The sequence below is a fragment of the Macaca thibetana genome, chromosome 3 (genome assembly GCF_024542745.1).
Source record: "Macaca thibetana thibetana isolate TM-01 chromosome 3, ASM2454274v1, whole genome shotgun sequence".
NCBI lineage: Eukaryota > Metazoa > Chordata > Mammalia > Primates > Cercopithecidae > Macaca > Macaca thibetana.
The window spans coordinates 117,447,712-117,471,791 of NC_065580.1; the positions used below are offsets into that span (position 1 = coordinate 117,447,712).

Below are 24,080 nucleotides of genomic sequence, written 5' to 3' on the forward strand. Positions count from 1 at the left end.
GCAGAGTTCAGAGTAGCATTTCACTGAAAGATGGAGTTTGATTCACCAACATGTATGCCCCACATAAGGCTCCTCTCAGAACGACTTTGTTCCAAATTGGTTGATGGCCGCCCTCCGAAGTGAAATACATCATGATAGTGATATACAGTCATGCTGAGCCCATGATATGCCACTGACATCTCTCTCTCTCTTCTCCTACATCCAGAAACTTCAGAAGTTCACAGGAATGCAAAGGTTGGCATGATAAAGAGAAGGTCCCACAGAGAGGGACAGGACGTCGACCCACCATGCCTGCCTGAGAGGAGCAGCAGGACTGCTGTAAGGGTTCTTGTTTCTGTCTGCAGCATGGGGGGCTCCACTGCCAGACCCTACCAGCCACTAGGTGCCACTCAGGTGAGGGTTGAGGAGGCTCCTGGGCTGAGCCAGGCTGGATACCACCCTCCCTGTCCCATGGGATGTCTGCTTAGCACCACACAACAGCGACCAAGCAAGTGAGATCCAAACCCAGGTCCTTGCAAGCATCCTTCCACCTCTTCCTCCCATCCTCTCTTCAGTTCCCAGCAGCTTCCTCCACAGATCCAGGGAAAGGAGGAGGAAGAAGTGTGCATTAGGACCTGGGATTTGGAGTCTCACGTGTATCCCTCACTAGCTGCAGGACATCCTCAGCCCCCATTTCTTTATGGGTAAAATGAGCATAATGCTTGCTCTCTTTTCCCTCCCACAAGGGGGGGGATTAAATGAAATGAAACAGCATATCTGAGAGTCCCTCACTACAGCACCCTCATCCTCACGGTGCAGTGGTCCTTGTCCTTGCATTCACCACCTTAAACAGGATCCAAGTGCTGCAGGTCAGGGAGGAGACCACCCTCACCTCAGTGCTCTTCAACACACACATGCATTTGCAGCCATTCCAAGAATGAGTTTAAAGAGGGCTAGGGGAGGTGTGAGGTCACAAAGTCGGGCTGGCTCCACGCACCACCTGGTACTCAGCTCAGATGTGGAGTTTGTTCCTGAAGCAGTCAAGGTGGCAGGCGATAGCCCTGGGTGTTAGTGATGGAAACGAAGTGCCATGGCCACAGGCAAGTGACTGAGAGCCTGGTCCCCTCCCTGGAAAAAGGAGCGATGCCACTGGCCTCAAGGGAAATCATTCCAGAGTGGAGGACCTATCTGTGGAGAGTGCCGGGAGCTCCGCTGCCCTGTACTGACATTACAGTCCACTCACAGCCTAGAACTTCAGAGGTCACTTCCAGAGAGGTAGTTTTCCAAGGGGAGGGAATACTACTTCTGTTCAACATGCAAGATACTATGTGGTGTCTTATCAAAAATGACATGGCAATATCATCCCAACATGCAGTATTGCATGAAGCACACAGAAAAAATGGCTATGCGAATCACCCTGATTTGAGCATTGTACATTGTATACATTTATCAAAATATCACACTGTACCCCATAAATACGACAATGATTAAGTCTCAACTAAAAACAGTAATAATAAAGAAAAAATGGACAGTGTGGTCAAGTATTCTCTTTGATCTGGAGATGGCGCCTGGGAAGCACATGTTAATGCACTCTCCAGCCTCAGGCCTGAGGTTGGAAACTCACCGAAACTGAGGTCCCATTAGGGTTAGCTGACAACAGCCAGCACAGCCTTGCAGCTGCACTCGAAGGCGCATCCAGGTCGTAACAGGGTTCGAAAAGGAATTTCCAGGACTAAAACATAAGTCTCAGTGCAGGAGGCTTACTTCTAACCTTTCAACTTGGAGGTTTCCTTCAACACGTCTCCTTCAGAGCAGCTAGGGAATACAATCTGTGCGTGAGCTGACACAGAGCCAACAGTGGGCTCCGTCCTGGGCTTCCCCCACCAGAGGAGGCTCTGGAACACAGGCGTTCTGTGAGCTGGCCCTAGAAATGTCCCGCCAAACACATGGATTTGACACTGCTCCTCAATTCTCCCTCTCCCCAAAGAATTACAATGAAAAACAGAATGTTCTTCATTCAAAAAAAAAAGTCTCAAAAAAAGTCAATCTTCATTCAAAAAAAGTCTCAAAAAAAATGTTCTTACTATCCCACCTCCAGTGCTTGTGCTAAAATCTGTGTGGCACCATGTCTGGTGAAGCAGAGCTACAAGCTTCTCCCTCTGGATGGATCAGTACTTCTCAGTATCCTGCCACTGGGACCACCAGGACAGCGACGGACGGCGGCTGTGGGTCTGAGGCCAGAAAGAGGCTCTGCAAGCGCAGGTAGAATGGGGGAATCAAGGCACCTGCAAAAGTGCCACCAGGCCCCGGATTCCAGGATGTGGCCAGCACAGAAAGTGTGGCTTCAGCCCTGCAGGGTCCTGCTTTCCATTCCCGAAGGGAAAAAGACACAGGCACACAAAGTCAGCAAGGCCCTGGCCTCTGCAGGGTGAGGAGACCCTTCCTCTCGGACTGCAAACCTTGGAAATGAGAACTTTGAAATGGCACAAAAAAATAGGACAAAATGAGACAGGGTTTAAGATATTGAAACAACCCTGTGTGCTAGGATGCACCCACATCTGCCCAGGAGGTAGTTACAAAAGAAAGAAAAACAGGAAACCAACATTTACCCAGCAACAGTGACAGTCTAAGCCCAGGCAGGTGCTCTCATAGAGAAAAGCCCATAATCACCCCATTAAGGTGGCCTACAAGGAGAATGGAGGCTCAGGTCCGAGTACTCATCCTATACCACACAGCAAGTCAGCAGAGAGCAATGATTTGTCACCACATGTATCTGACTTTAAAACCCACAACTGTCAACTCTATTCCTCTGTGGTCACTCTTCCTTACCCACTGGTGCCTTTCCTTCCCTTCCATCCCTGCCCACCTCAAAAAGCCCACAAATGGCAGATAGGGGCCCCATGGGCCCTGGGAGGCACTGCCCACTTCCACTGCCTGTGGTGACAGAGGGGCCCCTGGGATCAAGATGGCCACACTCATCCTGCTAAGGAAGGGGCACTCTTCCTCCTGGACACATCCTGATGGGGCAGCCAACAAAGGCTTCATAAGTTCTTCTGTCTCTCGTGTGAATTTCAGATTTAACAATGGTTTATGCTTCCCAGTCTTAGAAAATCTGCCAAGTGTCTACGTTAAATACATGGGGCCTGGTAAAGAACCTGGTGAGTGTACATTTTCAAAGGGTCTGAGTGCACAGCAGTCTAGAGAAAAGGAAGGAGGGACAGTTTTCAAGTTCTTCCCATCTGAGAGTCCTTGGCTACGGGGAAGGTCAGAGAAGAAGAGAGAGGGCAGCTTGCTCACGGCATTGCTACTGGGCTAGAGGGAGCTGCCATCGAACCCACGTCCTGCAGCCAGCAGTAGATGCTCACTCAGAGGCCAGCCCGGGGCCACCTGGCAGGGGTGGACTCTGCCTCTCTGCTCACAGGAGACGAGTCCTCAAAGCCATCTCCAGAATGAAACGAGAAAGACACAAAGCTGGCTTAGGGGATCCTACAGATAACACAGCAAAGCCTGGGGCTTGGCACACAGTTGCAGGCAGTAAGTGTTATAATGGGCCACACTCAAAATGGACTGTTTATGTTGTCATTAAAAGTCAAGTTTTATGGAACTCGAAGTGGGCAAACACGCTAAAACATTAAGTGACAAAAAAACAGCGGGCAAAGATGCGTGTGTAGTGTGGTTTCATTTTTATTTTAAAAACTAAGAAAATGTCCCCAAATGCTCATAACAGCTTCTCTCTGAGTTGTGTAATTCTAGGCATTATTCATCCTTTTTCGTAAATGTTTCTATCTTTCAATGTTTTCGCTAATAATGTGCATCACTTTTTAAAATTAGGGAAACAATACAGAGATTACCTTCGAGAGGAACAAAGTTTCTTTTATTTTGTAGTACTCTGTGTGGCTGTACTGAATCTCCCCAAATCCCTTTCGAATTTTGCATTAGTATTAGTTCCTGTATTCTCCCAAACTCATGTGTTTGACCCTTACACTTTTCCTTCTCTCTGCTAAGTCTCCCGTGTCTGATAGCCATATAAAAATTCACATGGGAGGTGGTTTTCCAGACCAGTATGCTCAGAGGAGATGTGTAAGTGACATTCACATTTATAGGGAGCAGGGCTTATGCTTCCCAGAGGTTACAATGCAAGGCGTCCTGCAGCAGGGGTCTCTCTCTCCCTTCTTTAATTATTCGACAAAGGGGATCTCTAGCTGCCTTCTTTAGGCAAGACAACTTGAACGTGAGACTCCACACTGGGTCCAAGGTAGATACCCAGGAAGCCCAGCAGTGGAACAGAATCCAATCAAGGCCCTGGTGCCACGTCCAGGCCCAGGACATTCCACCAGGTGCTGCCTCCCTTTAACCTGTGCACAAGGTCTAGGGCAGAGACGCGATGGCAGCCAGGCCATGGCACCTATGTCTGCTGTGTACCACAAGAAAGAACCAAGGAAGGCCCTAGGGCACAGGTGCGACAGTGAGCAGGAACTAAGCTCGGAGTGGGATTACAAAACGGCCCCGTCCATAAGAATGGACCATGCTAGGAGTGTGCCCTGGAGGCTGGGGCGGGCACACACCCCGCACCTCTCTCACAGGCACACACCCACACACTCACATGCACAAACTCTCATGTGCTCCCAATCTCCGGCACTTTTTCACACCCACACACTTGCAGACACATGTATGAACACACTTAATCTCACATGTTCGTAACACTCATGCAGACTCAGCCATAAATTCATGTATTTGCACACACACTCATACACCCATGTCACTCACATGCACCTGCACACTTCACACTCCTATAGTCTCTCACACAGTCTTACACTCACACACACTTGTACTAACATTCTCACCCACACTCACACAACAGTCACAAGCAGACACTCATGCTCTCATACTTTCTCATATACTTACACTACACTCACTGGCACTCACACTCACGTGCAGTCTCTCACAGTGTGTTTCTCATGTCACACACATCACACTCACACTCAGTCTCATGGTCTTGTACACTCACTCAGTCTCACACAGTCTCACACTCATTCTCACACAGTCTTTTGTACTCACACTCACACACAGTCTCACACCCACCTCACTCACACCCACCCTGTGCTCCGACACGGCCCCACGACTGCACGTGCTGCTCACAAACGGGTGGTCCGTGATGGTGGAAGGTCGGGTTCTGCATTCTGAATACTGGCCCCACCTCACCACCCTGTATCTGCAAACTGCACACCTGTGTCAAACAAGCCCTTCTTCCCACCCGAGAGCTGCCTGTCAGGAAGCCAGGGCGCTGACTGTTCCTGGAGGTCCATCCTTTCCATCCTGGCCCCTTCTCCAGGACAAGACCACCCATCAGGATCTCCACTGTAGGGGAGTTGGTTCCTCGCTCATTTCCAGGGGTGGGTGCAGCCAAAGGCACCCTCTTCTCACTGAGAGCTGCCCCTCCACTCAAGGCCCCCAGCTCTTCATCCCATCCACTGCTCTGACTAGCCCGACCCCAGGGTCCACAGGTGACCCCATGGCAGTGGTGACTTGGGCTGGGTCTCGAGTGTACACACTGAGCCCACGGCCCATGTGCCACACCAAAGTTACAGCAGGGACTTCCAGAACCACTCTTTCCACGTGGCTGCAGGTGGGGCAGAGGTGGGAGGAGCAAAGCACTTTTGCCTCACACTCTGATGTCTGGGTGACCTGTGAGAGGCCACAGCCCTGGGGACATTTCCTCAGGTGGTTCATTTGCTAGCTCTGGTATGCTGCCTACCAGGATCACTGCTCACCTCTCCAGAGACGGTCTGCATAAACAGCAAGCTCCATACCTCTGCACTGCCAGCTCAGAGAGCTCTTGGATCCCTTTCTATGGACAGAGGCAGGAGCAGCCAGCTGTCCCAGGTGGGGACAAGGATCAGGTCTTATTCAGCTCCAAAGTCTGTCCATGCTGAGACACCCTGAGGGTTCCGTACTTCTTTGCTAAGTCGGTGAGCTCTGAAGGGGTGAAGAGGTGAGGGGTGAATAGGTGAGCCCTGGGCCACCTGTTAGGAGCCCCTGCCCTGAGAGGTAAGGAGGTGAGGGGTGAACAGGTGAGCCCAGGCCACAGGTTAGGAGCCCTGGCCCTGAATCACTGACTTCTGAATTATACCCAAAGGAGACCCTAACACTTAGTAAAACTCTCCCCCTACCCCAAATCTTTCTTCCAAAGTGACTGATTTATAGTTTTCTTTAGTCGATGTTCTTTCTGATGATAAAGCTAATGCATGTCATTGCAGAAGATTAGGAAAACATATAGAAACATATGGAAGCTCCCTGGAACCTGTGAAGAGCCACATATCTCAATGAAGACACACGTGACTTTTACATTTCTTTTTCCACACTGAGGCTTAATTCCTGAGCACTCCCCAAGGGAATCATTTAATTATTTAAGTCCATCAATTACTTCTTACACACTTCACATCAACGTGAAATGACCAGCACCTGAAGCAGTCTCCTCCTGTCCCCTGGCCTCCCTCCTACCACAGCCCAGCACCCCTCCTCTTCCACCCTCCTCAGCTGCCCTGGTCTTGCTTGGGACCACGAGGGGCCCCCTCCTATGCCCATCCTATCCTTGAGCTTCTGGTAAAACTGCAGAGGCCAGCAGTGTAGCCTCAGGACTCACTCCGCAACCTGCGGCCCTTCCCACTCACACCTGCAGAAAGGAGAGGTAACAGCCTTCACCGAGAATATTACATTATGTGCATCAACAGGAAACAAACAAACAAAAACCACAGATGACAAAAAAAAAAAATATTCCAAGGTACGGCAAAGAACAGGCTGTAATGCAACGAGACTTTGGGCAGTTTGAACAATGAAATCATGAACTGAATAATGATATTGTTAAGACCTATTCTCCGAACACTACCTACAAAACTGGCCATGCCTATATGTTTTTCTGTTAAGAAGTCAAATCCAGGAAAAGAGAAGAAAAAGGAGACCTCATGGGAGCAGGAGAGAGCTGCCACCACACAGACGGCTGTCATCTCTGGGAGGAGCTGATAAGGGGACAAGAAGGACCTTGCCAGCACTGAGGAGCACCTGCGGAGCTCTGGGCGATCCGCCTTCCCACCCCTGGCTCCCCAAGGTACCCCTTCTCAGAAAAAGCGAAGAGAAAGGGAACAAAACCCAAGCTCCCACACAGGGCTGTTCACGGGCAAAGGGCAGCTCCCAAAGCCCTGGGGGGGGGGGGCACCTGCATCTGCCTGCACCCATGGCACCCACACCCTGCTCTCTCTGCTCTCTCACACCTGTGCCCACCCTGCTCCCAGCCTGAGGCCCAGGTGCTGGGGAAGAGCTGCCCTTACTTCCCTGCTGGTTCCCAGCCAGAAAAAAAAAAAAAAAAAAAATCCTGCATCCTCTCCTTACAAAGGCCGTGAGTACTCAGTGCAGGAATCTCAGGCTCCTTGAGACCCCCGGTGAATCTAGACCCCGGTGATCTACGGGCGATGTGCAGCTTCACCCACTCCATGCAGCTGGGGTCTCTGTGGAGGGAGGGACAGGCAGCGGCTTTTTCTTTACATAGTCTTGTGCCCCTCTTGTCGTGGTGACACGCTTATTGTCCACCAAAACATGGCATGGTGACGTGGTCTCCAAAGGTCAAGTGACTGGATGCTGCCCACCTCCTTGGTCAGTCCCTACACCGGGCATTCAGCTGTCTTCACCCAAGCCTCCTTTCCTCCAGACACTGGGTGCTACCCACCCAGAGCCTCGGGAATCATCTGACCTCGAGTGTAAAATGGGACACATACCCCAGACTCCCCCACACTGCCACTCCCAAAGACCAGCATGTTTCCTCATTTAGCAGTCTCACTGTTATTCACGGGTGGAGCTGGCATCAAGGACAGATAAGGAAACGTGCTAAGGGCTGGCCAGCCAGCAGGCTGCGCAGGGTCACCTGAGACTCTGCCACGCCCAGGATCTGGGATTCACCACAGGGTGCAAAAGGACACCGAGCCTGGGAGGCAGGAGGATGCTCAGTCATTCCGGCCCCACAGGGGGAACTGGGGATGGTGGGGCCTCAGCCCCAGGTGCATCCTGTGAGGTGCCTTATCCAAAGCCACCATGACAGGGTGGAGGACAGTCCTGACAGGTAATCCTCATGTGCTCCAAGGGAAGAGCAGAAAAGCCAGTCCTTGACTGGGGTACTCGGGGGCCTTGTGAGAAGGGGATGCATCGCTATCAGAGCCCTGGAGAATCAGGGATTCAGGCCAAGACGTCGGGTGCTGCACTAAACACATGCGGGACTGAACTCAGCCCAGCCTGGGGGTTAGCACTGTTGCCATCAATTCACCCCCGAGCAGTCTGAAGTGCAGGAGAGGGCTTCTCAGATCACTTAGCCAGAAAATGTTTTTTAAATTTTGTTTAAAACACCCACAAAGCTCTTGCACAACTTTCCACTTTGTCCAAATACACTGAACTCCCAATTATGTAAACTAATTGAGAGTGTGACTTAGCACATCCTGATTGGTAAGTCAGTACTTATGTTGACCCTGAACTGTGATTCTGTGATTCAGACTGCTCTTGGAGACTGATCTTTGCCAGTGCACGGCAGATCCCGGGCCCTGAGCCTCTCCCAGGAAGCACAAGGAGGGAAGGGAAGGAAGATGGGTCAAGTGTCCAGGAGCAGACACCCACCATGCTATCCACTCATAAACTTCATGTCACTGCATTCTCTCCACTGTGGGGCCACACAGTCCACTCTGCGCTGGTGAAATAAAGCCACCACCCAGGTGGAAGGCAGCCCATGGGATCGCCTGCCTCTGCCTCGGATAACCGATGTGTGACTATTGGCTGTCCTCTAAATCCCACAGCAGGGTCACAAATCCTGCTCTCGTCAGAACCACCCTGCGGCACACTCCAGCCTCAATGAGCCAAGGGCCAGCTCTCCTGGAGGCTGGGACACGCACCTAAGTTGAGAACTGCAAATACACAACAGAACTGCAAATATACAACAGTGGTTCTCAAAGGCCGTTGTCCACCTTTTATCACTAAAATCCTGAAGCTTGGGCCTCACCCGTGAAGTCAGAACCTCCAGCGGTTAGACCTAAGTGTCAGTCTTTTTAAAAACTCCCTAGTGTTTCCAACACACAACCAAGCTCAAGAATCACAGCAGGTCTCAACCCTGAATTTGCACTGCATTATTTGGGGAGAGTTTTTAAAGCAAGCCTGACATCCAGGCCCCACCAGGGCCAACTCAATCTGCCACCTACCAGAGGTAGAAGCAGGTACCCGCATTTTTAGCATCTGCATTTTTAAAGCTCCCCAGGTGACTCCAACATGCAAGCCAAGGTGTCCAACCCCTGTTCTAAGAGATGGAATCTGCTCCTGGAGCAAATCTTCAGGATGCAATATTGACTAAGAGAGTAGACCTTCAGTGCTCTTACACAAAAGTAACTAGGTACAGTGGTGGATATGTCCATTTGTTTGACTGTAGTGGTCCTCTCCCTATGTATAGGTATAACAAAATATCATGTTAAACACCTTAAATATATACAATGATAAATAAGTTAATTAAAACATAGAAAAAACGGGGCCAGGCACCGTGGCTCATGCTTATAATCCCAGCACTCTGAGAGGCTGAGGAGGGCGGATCATTTGAGTCCAGAAGTTCCAGATCAGCCTGGGCAACATGATGAAACCCTGTCTCTACAGAAAAATACAAAAAAAATTAACCAGGCATGGTGGCACACGCCTGTCGTCCTAGCTACGCTGGAGGCTGAGGCGAGAGGATCAATTGAGCCCAGGAGGTCAAGGATGCAGTGAGCTGTGATCACACCAACTGCACGCCAGCCTGGGTGACAGGGTGAGATCCTATCTCAAATAATAAATTAATTAATTAATTTTAAAAATAAAAAGAACAGATGAAAACTCACGACATGCTAGAACATTACCTACTTTAAAACATGCCTTCTTTCATTTTCTATCTGGCATTAGAACGTAAAGTCCCCATAAGCTACTGATTTATCTTGATATGGTCCTCTAGGAATGAAGTGCGACATCACACAGGTGTGCCTGATAGGCTCTGGAAGCTCCTTGCATTGCAAGGAGTGAAAACAAATCACGGGCAAAGACTGCTTCATGGTGAACTTGAGGCCTCCAGACTTCAGCTCATTCACATACACCCACGAATCTTTTCAAGAGAGTGCGTAAAAGGAGGCAAGGTGGCACGACAAGGACGCCCCAACACTATTCCCGGTTGAAATGCTCCCAGAAATGGTTTTAGGAGCCTTCTCCCAAAACTGAAACAGGACTGATTAACCAGCCCCTTCCACCTGGAGGGCATAGCCTTAAAGAGCTGTGCAACTTGCATTTTTTCACAAAGTAATGTGTTAGGAAATCATTAGCCAGGGTTCTGACGGACATATCAAGATCAACCCAGGGAAGAGCGTTCCCGTCTCAGGCCCACCCTTCCTCAGTCGCGCTGTCTCCATGCCTAACCCTGATTCTAAGAGAACGGGTGGGCGCCGGCAAAACTGCAACAGAAGGTGAAGGGAGAGAATCCCATATTTTAGATTGCAAAATTGAAAATTCTTTCCACTGGGAAACACTGAAATCCAAGGCTAGGTGGTGGCATTTCTTCTAAGAAGGCATATTAAAAGGGAAATGATATGTCCAAACAACGAAGCCCTCCAACATGAGAAATGTCAGCAATACCCAGTGTTTTGTAAGTCAACTGTAACCTAACGTGCAGATGTGAAAAGCTGCAAACCACAGAAGGGGGACCCCTGCCTGCCTCACACACTGCCCTGCCTCAAAGACCCCGAAGACCCCATCAACGGAGCTTCCGTACGGGCTTCAATTCCTGCCTGTTCACAGGGATTGGTTTTCTTTTTGGATCACCCCCCATCACGTGACCTTACTGGCCTCTTCCCCAAACACTTCGCCTTTTTTTTTTTTTTTTTTTTTTCTTCTGACGGAATCTTGCTCTGTCACCCAGGCTGGAGTGCAATGGTGTGATCTCGGCTCACTGCAACCTCTGCCTCCCAAGTTCCAGTGATTCTCCTGCCTCAGCTTCCTGAGTAGCTGGGACTACAGGCACGCGCCACCATCCCCGGCTAATTGTCGTATTTTTTAGTAGAGACGGGGTTTCACCATATTGGCAAGGCTAGTCTTGAAATCCTGACCTTGTGATCCACCCACCTCAGCCTCCCAAAGTGTTGGGATGACAGGCGTAAGCCGCGGTGCCCGGCCAATATTTCCTCTTTTAATCACCATGGTGTTTACTATCCCGTGCCTCAGGACGGATACAAGGGCTGTCCACCTTCAGGGCCACATGGGCTGCGCTGAACGTAAGTGTGGCCACGGGTCCACCTGGCTGATGAACTCTGGGGAGTGACGCAGCCGGTGACTTCTGGCAGAGGCCATGGGAGCGGGGAATGCTCTCAGGAGTGTGGGCAGCCTTGGGTGCACAAAGAGGGCTCACCCCTCATCCCAGGCCCCGGCATGAGGCCCACATCAAGCCACAATGCAGTGGACATGTGGCATGACTGGAAGAAAGCCATGTTGCTGTGGAGTTGTTATAAAACTGTTCCACCCTGACAGAGAGAGAGAATTCTACCACTACCTACCTAGGATTCCATAAATTAGCAGCTCCCCTGAGCCAGCACTCAGGCTGTTAGGATCACACAGACCAGCCCACTTCCAGTACAGCTCAGGCAGAGCTTCTGGGGACAAATGAAACACGCCAGAGACCTGGTGATGCCAAATGACTTTCAAGCATCAGGGGGGAAGTTGTCCAACAAGTTAGAGAGCGGCCATAGGACCCACCAGTTCCCCAACAAGTTACAGAGCTGCCACAGGACCTAGCAACCCCTCTCCTGAGCAACGCCCCAAACAACTGAAAGCAGGTGTTCAGACAAACACGGGCACACCCATGATCAGAGCATCACCATTCACCAAGGCCAAAGGTGGAAATGACCCAGGTCTCCATCGAGAGAGGAATGGATAAACAAACTGTGCTCTATTCCTGCTGTGGAATATTGCTCTGCCATAAACAGTACTGAAGTTCCCACATGGGCTATATAACACATCTGGCTTGAAAACATCACACAACACGTCACAGGAGTCAGCCACAAAAGGCACATATAGTGTGATGCCATTTATGTAAAATGCCCACAGTAGGCACATCTCCAGAGACAGGAGGGGATGAGTGAGTGTCAGGGGCTTGGGGAGGAGGTGTGGACGGGAAGTGACTTCAAGGGGTATAACGTTTCCCTTTGGGATGATGACAAATTTCTGAAACTGGATACTAATGATGGTTGCACAGCAATGCAAATGTCTTTACTACCACTGAACAGTACACTTAAAAATGATTAAAATGCTAAATTTTATGTTATGTGTATTTCACCACACTAAAAAATTAATGAGTATTTTTTAAAACTGAGGGATGATTTCTGTTTTCTAGTGTGGGCCAGACCAAAGATTTTCATCTCAAAATGCAAATGACTATTGTGAATTACTTTATTTTTATTTTTCCTTTGACATGAGTGTTAGCATGTTAAATTTAGTTTTTAGTATGTGCTTAAGGAGGTTATATTAGCTATGACTTTCATCTCAGGAGAGTAAAGATGGCATTAGAAGGTATCTGTTATGGAAACAATACTTCATTTTGGGCCTGAGCCAGTGAAGATCCCTTGCTGTGGCTATCACGGGCAGTGTAGGCTGAGCAGAAGATGGTCTGCAATCCATACCTCAAAGTCCCAGAAGGCCCAGATAGCACCTTCTCCTCTGTGGCCCGAGCCTCTCAGCAGTGTCTTCAGAGCGCCCACCAAAGTGGCGGGGTGGGAAACCAAGTCCCCCTGCTTTGCAGAGTGAGAGTCTCTGGGGCAAATGGAAATGATTCATCAACTCCAAAATTTCAAAGTTGGTTTTATGCAATAAAAGAAAGTCACTGCAATGGCAGTTTCCCAGAGCAGACTTGAGTTTCTCATTCTAAAATGTTTTCCGAATTGGACACCCACAGAGCTCCCTGTAGTGCAGTGGGCTGACTCGGTTATTAAATGTGCACTCACATACACATGGCTTGTTCATATCCATGGCCCTAAAGCATCAGGGTCTGAAGTCGAGAGGAGCTGTGTCGAGTCCTGACCCTTGGGCAGGAGTCTCTTTTTAGAGCTCTCAAGGCACATAAATATCCCATTTCTCTCAGCCACCTCCAGAGACTGACGCTCACAGATGGAGAAAAAACCTTGTTTTGCCCGTGGTAGCAAACAGAGAGTAAGAGTTCCTCATGGACACATGTCCAGTGCCAGGGGCCCTGGCTCCTCGGCTCCCAGACCTCCTTTACCCTGGTTCTCTGATGTGAGTACCAGGAAGTCCCTCTTATAAGACCTGGGTCCTAGGACCTCACCCAGCTGCTTGGAGGGTGCAGTGGCCAAGGGAAACCTCTCGGAGAAAAGGTGACCCTGGGCTGACTGTGACCATCCAAAGACAGCCCCCAAAAGGCGGAGGTGCTGGCGTGAGACCTGGTCTCTTGCTGATGCCTGAGTCCTTGGAGGGGTCCAGGAGTGTCTATGCTTGGTGCTGCAGTCAATCCTCCATCCTCCACCCCAGATGCGCATGCTGGTGTCTTCCCCCATGCTCCGAGGGTCCGGCACTGGCAGGGTGATGCCCGTAACTGGGGACTGCTCAGTTATAACACAGTATGGAAATAACGACACCTGGACCTTTAGAAAGTACCGTGGATCCCCTGTGTCCCCAGCCTGGCTCTGAAACCCCCATATCCAGATCACTAACAGCCAAATCCAAGGCCCCTTCATTCTCCCAATGTCCAGCTGCTGCAGGGGCAGGCGCTAGGGCCCACTTACTCACTTCCCTCCTTCTCTCCTGAGATTTTTCCTCTGCAGAATTGGAGGCCAGTGCCACCCCATGGCACCCCCATCCTGCCTAAATGCTAGCCTCCATTGTCTCTGGGCCCCTAATGGAGCTCCTGGGCTCAGTGCACCTTCTCAGTGCCTTCTCTTCTGGTAAGACAGTGATCATGCAAAAAAGAAAAGAAAAGAAAAGAAAAAAAAGCAAGTGAGGGCCCAGCCCAAGATTCCGAGGCTCGCCTCTGCCCTCAGGAAGAGCCATGCCCCTTGGCCCCCATCCTGGCCCTCCATGGTGGGGCCTATCTGCATCTCCAGCCTCACTTCCCGGCACTGAACTTCCCTGGCACACTATGCTTTCTCGCAGTCCGCCTCTCCTCCAGACCGTCTGTCTGGTAAGGATCCCTCTGCCTCACAAGGCCTGGCTGAGAGGCTCTGGCTGAGCACCCCCGGCACGTTCCCCAACTCTGGAGTTGAAATAAGATGGGACTATCTGCATGTCTCCACTTTGTGAGGCTGTGAGCCTTCTGCCACGGAATCAGAGCTTGCAGATGACCTGCTTTCTGAACCCTAAAGCGCTCTTCCAGCTTTCACATTTGGTTCCTTTAGTTGGAGTTTAGCACACAATTTAAATCAACGGGCTCCCCATGGTCAACTATTAAAAGCTGACAGTTTCCATTGCTCTGAACTTTCTTTAGGATGCACAGGTTATCAGCCATGGGTTAGCACTAACAGAGCAGGTGCCGAGTCTGGGAGGGACACTGAATGCCTGGTGGGAATGCCACAGCACTGTCTGCAAGCAGAACAGGGCCTGCCAGGTTCCTGTCGTCACAGGGTGGAGGTTGATGTAACATGAATAAAATATTTTGACAATATGAAGCAAAGAGCCCTCAAGGTATGAAAAAAAAAACCACAGAACTGGCTTTCTGCCACCCATGGAATCATAAATTTCACAGGTTGAGTCATTTCTTTTGTTACTGGGATATCATCAGTTGAAATCTTCCCCCACTTAAAAGGGTATGATGCAAAAAACCCACCACGTGCAGGTTGAAACCAGGCTGAGACCCAAAGTGGGGCGGGGACAATCAGCCTGGAAGCAGCACCCAGGGCCTCTTCCACAAAACACTGATGGTGGCAGAAGTCAGATCAGAGTGAGGGAGCAGGGCCTCATGGCTGGCAGACACTTGTGGGGAGCAAAATGCCCCCGAACCAACTCCCTGAATCTCACCCATTCTACAAGAAGGACATAAAACTGTGCTCACTGGCACAGAGAGCGCCCAGGTCTCAGCCACCAGAGCTTTGTGATATCCCACCTCTGGATAGCCTCTCTCTGGTCTTGTGGGTGGGCAGGGCTACTCTACACTGTCCAGTAATAAATCCCCCTCAGTGCCCATTCAGCAGAGCAATTCTGGTCTCGAAACGATCATCTGCAGTTCCACCTGTCCCAGACCCCTATATCTGCAAACATATGTCGAACTCTTCCTGCATGCCAGGGAAAAAAAATAATGAGCACTTCCCTCAAGAGTTTTGCTGCCTGGTGTAAGAGGGTGAGTTTAGTGGAATTAGGACATGGCCATGGGGTGCAGTCAGAGAGATGAGAGATCTGTTATGTGTCCCAGTGAAAATGAAAGTACTTAAAACAGTGTAGGCACTCAGAGTAACAGTTCTTACTATTTCCAACATCATCAACATCACCATCACTAACACCACCATAAACAACATCACTATCATTACATTCATCACCGTCATCATCACCATCACCAAACCATCATCATCACCATCAGCATCATCACCATCATCACAGTCATCACCATCATCACTGTCACCATCACCATCAACATCACCACAGTCATCACCATCATCATCACTATCACCATTATCACCATCACCATTACCACCATTAACATCATCATCACCATCAACATCACCACCATCATCAGAGTCATTACCATCACCATCACCATCACCACCACCATCATCATCACAGTCATCACCATCATCAGGATCATCACCATCACCATTATAATCACCATTACCACTATCAACATCACCACCACCATCAACATCATCACCGTCATTACAGTCATCACCATCATCATGGTCATCACCATCATCACTATCATCATCACCATCACCACCATCAACATCATCACAGTCATCACCATCATCACTATCATCAGGGTCATCACCAACATCAGGATCATCACCATCATCACCATGACCATCATCACCATCAACATCATCACCACCTTCAACATCATCACCATCATCATTGTCATCAGCACCATCACCAATCATCACCATCACCACCATCACCATCATCACCATCATCACTCATCATCACCATCACCGTCATCACCATCACCATCACCACCATCAGCATCACCACCATCAACATCATCTCCATCACCATTGTCATCATCACCATCACCAGCACCATCACAGTCATCATCACCATCACCATCATCATCACCATCACCATCATCATCACCATGATCATCACCATGATCATCACTACCATCAGCAGCAGAACCACCATTATTATCATTGTGCTGGTATGAAAGACTTTCTCAGGAAATACTTAGCCTTCACATATAATTTTCATCTCATAAATAATGCAGGATACCCAGAAGTCCCCCAGAGGTGCACTGGGCAATGCTATTCCCAACTCTCTACCACAAGTGGTGGTCTTCCTCATAATGAGGACATAATCTGCAAATAGTGAAAGGCTCTGGCAACTTCAGGATGCTGAGGTCTCTGTGACAAACCTTCATCTACCGTCAGAATTAAGAAAGCTGTGTAGCAGTCTGTGTCCAGGGATGAGATGGAAGGCAGCCCGGCAAGAAGGGGCTCACGTAGACATGGCGCTCTCAGAACTTCCAGTCTACAGTTTCCCCTTGTGAGTGAGACTCAAGAGAGTCTCCAGTCAGTCAGGCAATGCCGCACCATCTATGGGGCTGACCCTCACACACACAGATGTGGAAATGATTCCCCTTGCAGGGTAAGTGATGGGACCATTCTGGGCATGTCATGAGCCTTTCGGACATGCCAGGATCCTTCCTATTCACACGTGGAGCTAAGCTGAAGGAGGAGGACTCCAGCTCAGCAGCCCTGGTCTCCTTTGGCTGGCTGAGGAGATGGATATGGGTTGGGGGATCTAAGATGCCTTCAAAGTGCAGGCACTCCAGCAGCATCCCCAACCTTCTGACGATGTCCCAGGGACTCAGAACCAGCTGCTTTGCTACCACACTTGTCCCTGCTAGGATCTAGTGATTTTTGTTTTCTGCTGCTTGCCAAAGTAGCCACTTCCTATTGAGAAATGTCAATACTGAAATTTAAATTTTAAAATCAAAAAGAGTTCCAGTGTTTTCTATACCTGCCAGGGAGGAAAGAAACGATTCCTTCCCTGCTTAGCTGCAGTGCCTGAGAGCTGTAGAAGTAAGTAATTTTTTTTTTTTTTTTTTTTTTTTTTTTTGAGCCAGAGTGTTTGCTCTGTCACCTAAGCTGGAGTACAGTGGCGCAATCTCAGTTCGCTGCAATCTCTGCCTCCTGGGTTCAAGTGATTCTCCTGCCTCAGCCTCCCAAGTAGCTGGGATTACAGGCATGAACTACCACGCCAGGCTAATTTTTGTAACTTTAGTAGAGACAGGGTTTTGCCATGTGGACCGGGCTGGTCTCGAACTCCTGACCTCAGGTGATCTGCCTCCTTCAGCCCAGTGAGCAATTTTTAAAGGGATTTCTATCAGGTCAGAAAGTCCTGGACTGAGATCCAAAAGCCTGCCATGCAGGCTGTTCAGAGACCACCTCTACACTGTGCAGGCTTTTTACACTAAATGAAGTGCAAGTCTCAAGGCTTGCTGCATCTCCCAGCTTGGTGCTTACCTAGCACAAGAGGCATGTCCTGGAAGAGGAAGCAGAGCTCCCAGGAAAGGCACGGCTCCCTCTGCCCTGTTTCCAACGCTGCAGCTAACCCTTCAGTGTCCATTCATCACTGCTCACGGACAGTTGCTCACGTGTGTCAGGGTTCCTACAAGAAGGTCACTTCCCAATTTTAAAAAGCTCTGGGGAAACTGGTATCCGGTTTTGCTTATATCTAATCTTCTGACATCTTTTTAGTTCTGACGCTAGAAAAAAATGGACAAATGGTCCGAGATGCCTGTCAAATATGCATAGATTAATAAATACTTTACATTTGTATTGTCAATACCCAAATATACACTGAATTTTACTGGTCTATTGCTGAGATATGAAAGTCCTTCAACTTCAAAATGATAACTAAATAACTTTTATAATAAAATGAATTAAAGAGGATCTAAAATCAAAATCAAAATGTGTTACTGGGTTGGGCACAGTGGCTCACGCTTATAATCCCAGCACTTTGGGAGGCCGAGGTGGGCATATCGCGAGGTTGGGAGTTCAAGACCAGCTTGGCCAATATGGTGAAACCCCATCTCTACTAAAAATACACAAATTAGCCAGGCATGGAGGTGCGCGCCTGTAGTCCCAGCTACTCGGCAGGCTGAGGCAGGAGAATCACTTGAACCCAGGAGGCAGAGGTTGCAGTGAGCCGAGATTGTGCCACTGCACTCCAGCCTGGGCGACAGAGCAAGACTCACAAAAAAAAAAAATTATTATTAAAGTAATCAGTTTGGCTGGGAGCGGTAACTCACGCCTGTAATCCCAGCACTTTGGGAGGCCAAGGCAGACATCACAAGGTCAGTAGATCAAGACCATCCTGGCTAACACGGTGAATCCCCATCTCTACTAAAAATACAAAAAATCAGCCGGGCACGGTAGCGGGTGCCTGTAGTCCCAGCTACTGGGTTGAGGCAGGAGAATGGCATGAACCTGGGAGGCAGAGCTTGCAGTGAGCTGAGATCACATCACTGCACTCCAGCCTGGGCGACAGAGTGAGACTCTGTCTCAAAAAAATAAATAAATAAAAATAAAAATAAATAAATAATGAGTTTACCAAGTAATTTAAAAACAGCCAATCTGAGGGTGAATAATATGATGTGGCTTTCTAAAACTCCAGGCCTTATAACTGTTTATTTGCAGCAAGAATGGGGAATCACTAAGGATTGAATTCAATCAATTGGAAGACATATTAACCTCAAGAGACCACTATATGTTAACCTAAGCCATGGAGTCCTCTTCTCCACATACACTCAGATGCCTCCAGCCTCCTCCAAACCTACATGAGATTGTTATCCAGGAGAAAAGACTTCTGATTTTAATGTTTCCAAGTAACTTCTTTCAAGAAGGTTTGGTGAAGTAAGTCAGGTGTGATACTGCAGACAGTTTTGTTCTCATTGGAGCCTTTTTGTAAACTCAGAATTTCCCAAATATATTTGTTTAATGCATCAACCTGGACCTATTGTTCAGGAACTGCTACCCTGCTGTGGTGTTGTGGTTGCTATACAGCTGTATTGTAAAGTCCAATAATCTACTCATGGGGGACTCTCCAGGCTCCTTCAAACTCCCAGCTCAGGACATACAAAGACGGAGTTACTCAGGCAGGCTGGAATGACAGCTGTTTGCTCAGTCACACCCCTAGTAAGTGAGAGGTGGATGTGGACGAGCCTTTCTTCACACCTTCCCTGGGCCAGGCACTGGGATAGGGTTTCCTTCTCACAGATGGAGTGAAGAGAAATTCACAGAGACACTGCCCTTTACACATGTGCGTCACTCAGGCAGCCCACAGCACACTCAGACCTGACGCCAGGATCAACATCTGCAGAGCGTGTGTTCCTTCCCCCAGGCCACCCCAGACCTGAGTTGGGACTGCAGTCCTCACCTGTGTGACTCCAAAGAGGCTGGAGACACTGAGTCCACACCGCAGGGCACAGACATTTGCTCTACTACGCCGGTCCCATGTGAACCTGGGTGGGCCATGTAACCTACTGACATCTCCGTCAACACGACTATAAGGCAGGGACTGGTGCCTGCAGCCAAGGTGCTTAGGATGATGACATGGGCCAGCACACCTAAACCAAGAACCACGCGGGCATAAATGGTAGCATCTCTCATCAGTGTTACCAGCCCATGGTGGGAATCACATGCACAGTGTCACATAGCCATATTCTCCCTCGTCCTTTACCTCTCTGGTCTTCACTTTTAGAGGCAAGTCCCTCTAAGGAGCCAGCGGCCCCCATTTGCCAACACACCCCAACGTGCCAATGTGGGAGGCCCTGGCATCATATGGATGCCACACTCTCTGGCCCAAGGTTATCCTTGGGTCCCGGTCCCTGCATATCACTGCCAGGGCTCCCAGAACACAGCTCTGTCTCTCCACCTCCTGTAGCCTCCCAGTGGCCCCCAGGCATAGCCGCTACAGCCTGGCTGCCCTCCCCTGGCGTGCACCTCTGTGCAGAAGCTTCCAGACCACATGACCTCACCCACACAGTCCCCTACTGAGACAACCCTGCTCCGTTTCAGTGCCCTTCTCTGCCTGCTGAGTGTCCTCCCTGGCCGACATGACCACTTCCAGCTCTCTGGTCCCCTCGGCTTTCATGACTTCCCAACAGAAAGAACACTGTATAGTAATCTGGTCCCAACATGCAACTTGCCCCATTACATCGATGCAGCTTGAAGACACTGCTGCTGTAACCTAGGCAGAGGTCACTGCTTGTCCACCACTCCCAGCCCTGGTTCTTCCCAGGCCTCAAAGCCAGGCAGAAAGGCCCTGTGCTGGTTTCTAAACCACCAGCCTCAGGGGAAAAGGACACGTGCAGTCTTGGCCTCCCTGCAGTTAGCATGACCCCCACCTGGTTTTGGGGCATCCCCAGGAGGCCCCTGCACCTGGCCCCATGGCTCTGGGTCCCACCACAGCTCTCAGTCCCCTCACCCATGAGCCTGCTCCCCCAAGCCCCTCCCATCACTAAGCTGCTCTCCGTGGTAGAACCCCTTGTGGACCCCGAGCCTCCACCCAGGCACTGCCTTCCATAACCAGTCCCCCGACACCACCATGGCCAACTCTGACACGTGTATTTGTAATCAGAACATTTTATACCACCACTGCTGAATCACTTCCTTGTGACAAAGCTGTCTGAGGGCTCAGCAGTCCTCTTCATCCCCAACCTTCAGCCCCACTGAAGTAGCTGGCATTTTTCCACAAAGCCCTGATCTATACCACAAGGACAGAAGTATGCTTCCTTCGTAAATCCACCAGCATTCATGAAGGGAGAACGGTTTCACTGTTAAGCCCATTCTGCAATGAAGGCATGAGGGGCCCTTCCCTGCCCCTGCACTGATGTTAGCAGCGGGTCTTCTGCCTGGTTCTCCCACCCTCCAAATCTCCCACCAAGGGACCACACCAGCATGACAGCATTTGGATCCTAGGCCAAAATTCACGAGAGTTGAAACTGCAAGGGAAACGTCCCTCCCTTGTGGGTTTTGCCAAAAGCGAACCTACTAAGCTGATTTCTCATCACACATTAGCCTCCCGTGGAGCACCTCCCGTGGAGCCCCAGCTCACCTTGCCGCCCAGGGGTCCTGTTGGGGCCCTCTCCTGTGTCAGGCAGTCTGCTGCTTGCCCGGAGCCCGCCTCCCACGCTGTCCGGAGACACAGAGCCATTGGCCTGGCTACCGAGGGCATTCATGTGGGTAGGGATGGGTTCGAAGGTGGGATCCAGCTCCAGGATCAGCCTGTTGAGCTGTTCGATGGACTGGTCGATGTCCAGGGTGGGTGAGCCCGGGGAGGGGCCTGTGCTCAGCTCTGGGCCAGCTCCATTCATAACCTGGTCGCCTGGAAACCTGGGTTTGAACGCTTTGCTGGGAGAGGGCTGCTGTGTGTCAGAGGGGTGTGGCCCACTGCCTACACCCCTCTGGACAGCCACCCTACTGCTGGTCCCTCGGGTGGGGGTGAGTGGGACTCTGGGCTGGGCCTGGACGAGGCCGGGATTGTCTGCAGGGCCGCGGCTCACCAGCCGGGCTTCCCCATCGGGGGCGAAGCTATACTGGTGAGCTACAACCATCTGCTGCTGGCGCACCCAGGTCTGTGTGGAGTAGCTGCTCTGCCCGTAGGCCTGCATCTGAGAGGACACTGAGGGCTTTCTCAGCAGGGGCTGGGGCTGCTTGGGTTCTCGACTTCCGAAAGTCCGCTCCCGCTCATAGGGGCCGTCCATGCCAAGGCCCAGGTCCGGAACAAGGGTGCCCTGCGGATCTTCACCAACGTTGTTGCCAAAACCGTCAGATAGGAGTGAGTTCTGGCTGCTCTTGTGGCAGGTGAAGGGACCCAGGTGGGCCGACTGAGGCCCTTCCGAGGAGGACAGGGTCCCAAGGCTGTCCACACTGTGCAGGTCGTGGTGGGGCATCTCGTCATCCAGAATGTCCGTCTCCCGGTCCTTCAGAGCAGCGTCTCCATTCACATGAACCTGGGCCGGCACCACGTGGCGAGTCCCACTGTACTTGCTTCGAGCATCAGTCATTTCCTTGAGGGAGCTTCCAGGATCCTCCAGGCCAAAGCCACTGAGCAGCTGGTCCAACTCGGCCTTCTCCTGGGCGCTCAGGCCCCTCCTGGTTCCTGGAGCCAGGCGCTCTTCTGTCTTATCAGTCCTGGCAGAGGCTGTAGAGTGGCCGGAGTCACTGCTGACAGACAAGGTGTGGTCACTGTGGTCTGGGCTGTTGGTGGTCGGGACAGCCTGGGGGCCACCTGGGATGCCAGGATCTGAGGAGCTTTTCTTCCTCACCTTCGCGTAAAGGCTGCCATCAACAGGGCCCTGCGTGTGTAGCACTGCGGGGGAGAAAACCAGAGAGAGGCTTTCAGTCCGGGATGAAAGCAAGTCTCACACCCTCAGAATGAGTGTGTGCATTTGTCTAAACAAATAAATGGATTCAAAATATGATTTACAATAAGCAGGGACAAAGATCCCTCTAAGATCACAAAGTTCTATATAGACTCTGGAGGATGCCAATGAAAAGGCATTCAAATAAACATCTTCAGGTGCTTGAATCATTTCTACCTTTCCATGCAGAACAAATTGTCATTCTGAACTCTCGGATTCTTCACCTTTTGAATCATCTTGCCTTTGGGGCTCATTGTTAATTTCATCATGACTGTGAACGTTGAGGCCAGCTCGGCTCATAAATCCCCAAGAATGGACTGTTCATCTTAGACAAAGAAGAGCTTCTGTTCATAGACCTGTCTAACATTTGTTGAGCATCAGCTAGGTGCTGGGTAGCAAATTCCTATTAAATTGAATGTCTTGGTGAAACCCGTCTCTACTAAAAATACAGAAATTAGCCAGGTGTGGTGGTGCATGCCTGTAGTCTCAGCTAGTCAGGAGGCTGAGGCAGGAGAATTGCTTGAACCTGCGAGGCAGAGGATGTAGTAAGCAGTGATCGTGCCACTGCACTCCAGCCTGGGCAAGAGAGCAAGACTCTGTCTCAAAAAAAAAAAAAAAAAAAAAAAAAAAAAAACTGAATGTCTGCTCAAAGGTCAATATGAAATTCAATGAAAAGAGAAAGTACAGGAATTGGTTTGGGTCTTCCTGCTTGGCACAGCAACTTTGGGCCAAGTAGGTGCCTGGTGAATGTCTCAGGATCACAGACACTTGAGGCTGACCTTCACGCGCTGATTTCCATACATGGAATGTCAAGAAAATAAAATTTTGAACTAAAGTGTGGGCAGGAAGGGCTGAGGCATCGGCTGCTATTATTAATCATGGCCATGACTCTGGCATTCTGGGACTCCCGAGCCTCAATGTGCTGACTGGCCAATTGCCGCGACCACACACAGCAGGTCCTTGCCAAGAGCCTCCTAAAATAAGCTGGAGTTTGTAGTCAGCACATGCCGCACCCCATGGGCCTCCCCCACCTTCTACTTTCTCAACTGTGAAATTGCAAGCATTCCACAGCCAGGGAGCTGCTGGTGGTGGGAAGCCCACGCTGCGTGGGCACCTGGAATTTGAGAGACGTGAGCCACTACCTAACAGCAGTCACCAAGCCTGGCCCAGGAGCCCTCTGGAGGGACCTGCCCTAAGCATGTGCCTCATAGCCCCGGGCTCCAGGCTGATGCACCACCATGGTCAGCAGCTGCTGGCTTTTTTGAAAACACTGGGACAACGTGTTAGGACAGAGTCCTGAGAGGTACTGGGGTGTGGTGCTGAAAACACGCCCACGTAAGGCTTTCTTCTTGTTTCAACCGTGCCCAAGGGAAAGCATGCAGAGAAGCAAGGAGTGGGGAGAGTGGACACAGGGGTATAGGCCCATCTGCAGTGGCCGTGACTCCCATCCTAAAGTCAAGCCTAGGGAAGGGAGGGTCTGGGAGTAGAA

The 24,080-nt window shown here is 50.3% G+C and overlaps 1 protein-coding gene across 16 annotated transcripts in view; it reads right to left on the reverse strand.

Moving 5' to 3' along the window:
• The window catches only part of TNS3 (tensin 3), a 309,986-nt gene that overhangs the window by 67,617 nt on the left and 218,289 nt on the right, over window positions 1-24,080 (reverse strand). For all 16 annotated transcript variants that reach the window (XM_050785529.1, XM_050785522.1, XM_050785526.1 and 13 more), the window contains one exon: window positions 21,283-22,539. In XM_050785529.1, coding sequence (XP_050641486.1) covers window positions 21,283-22,539 — 1,257 coding nt within the window. The remainder of the gene's footprint in view (window positions 1-21,282; window positions 22,540-24,080) is intronic.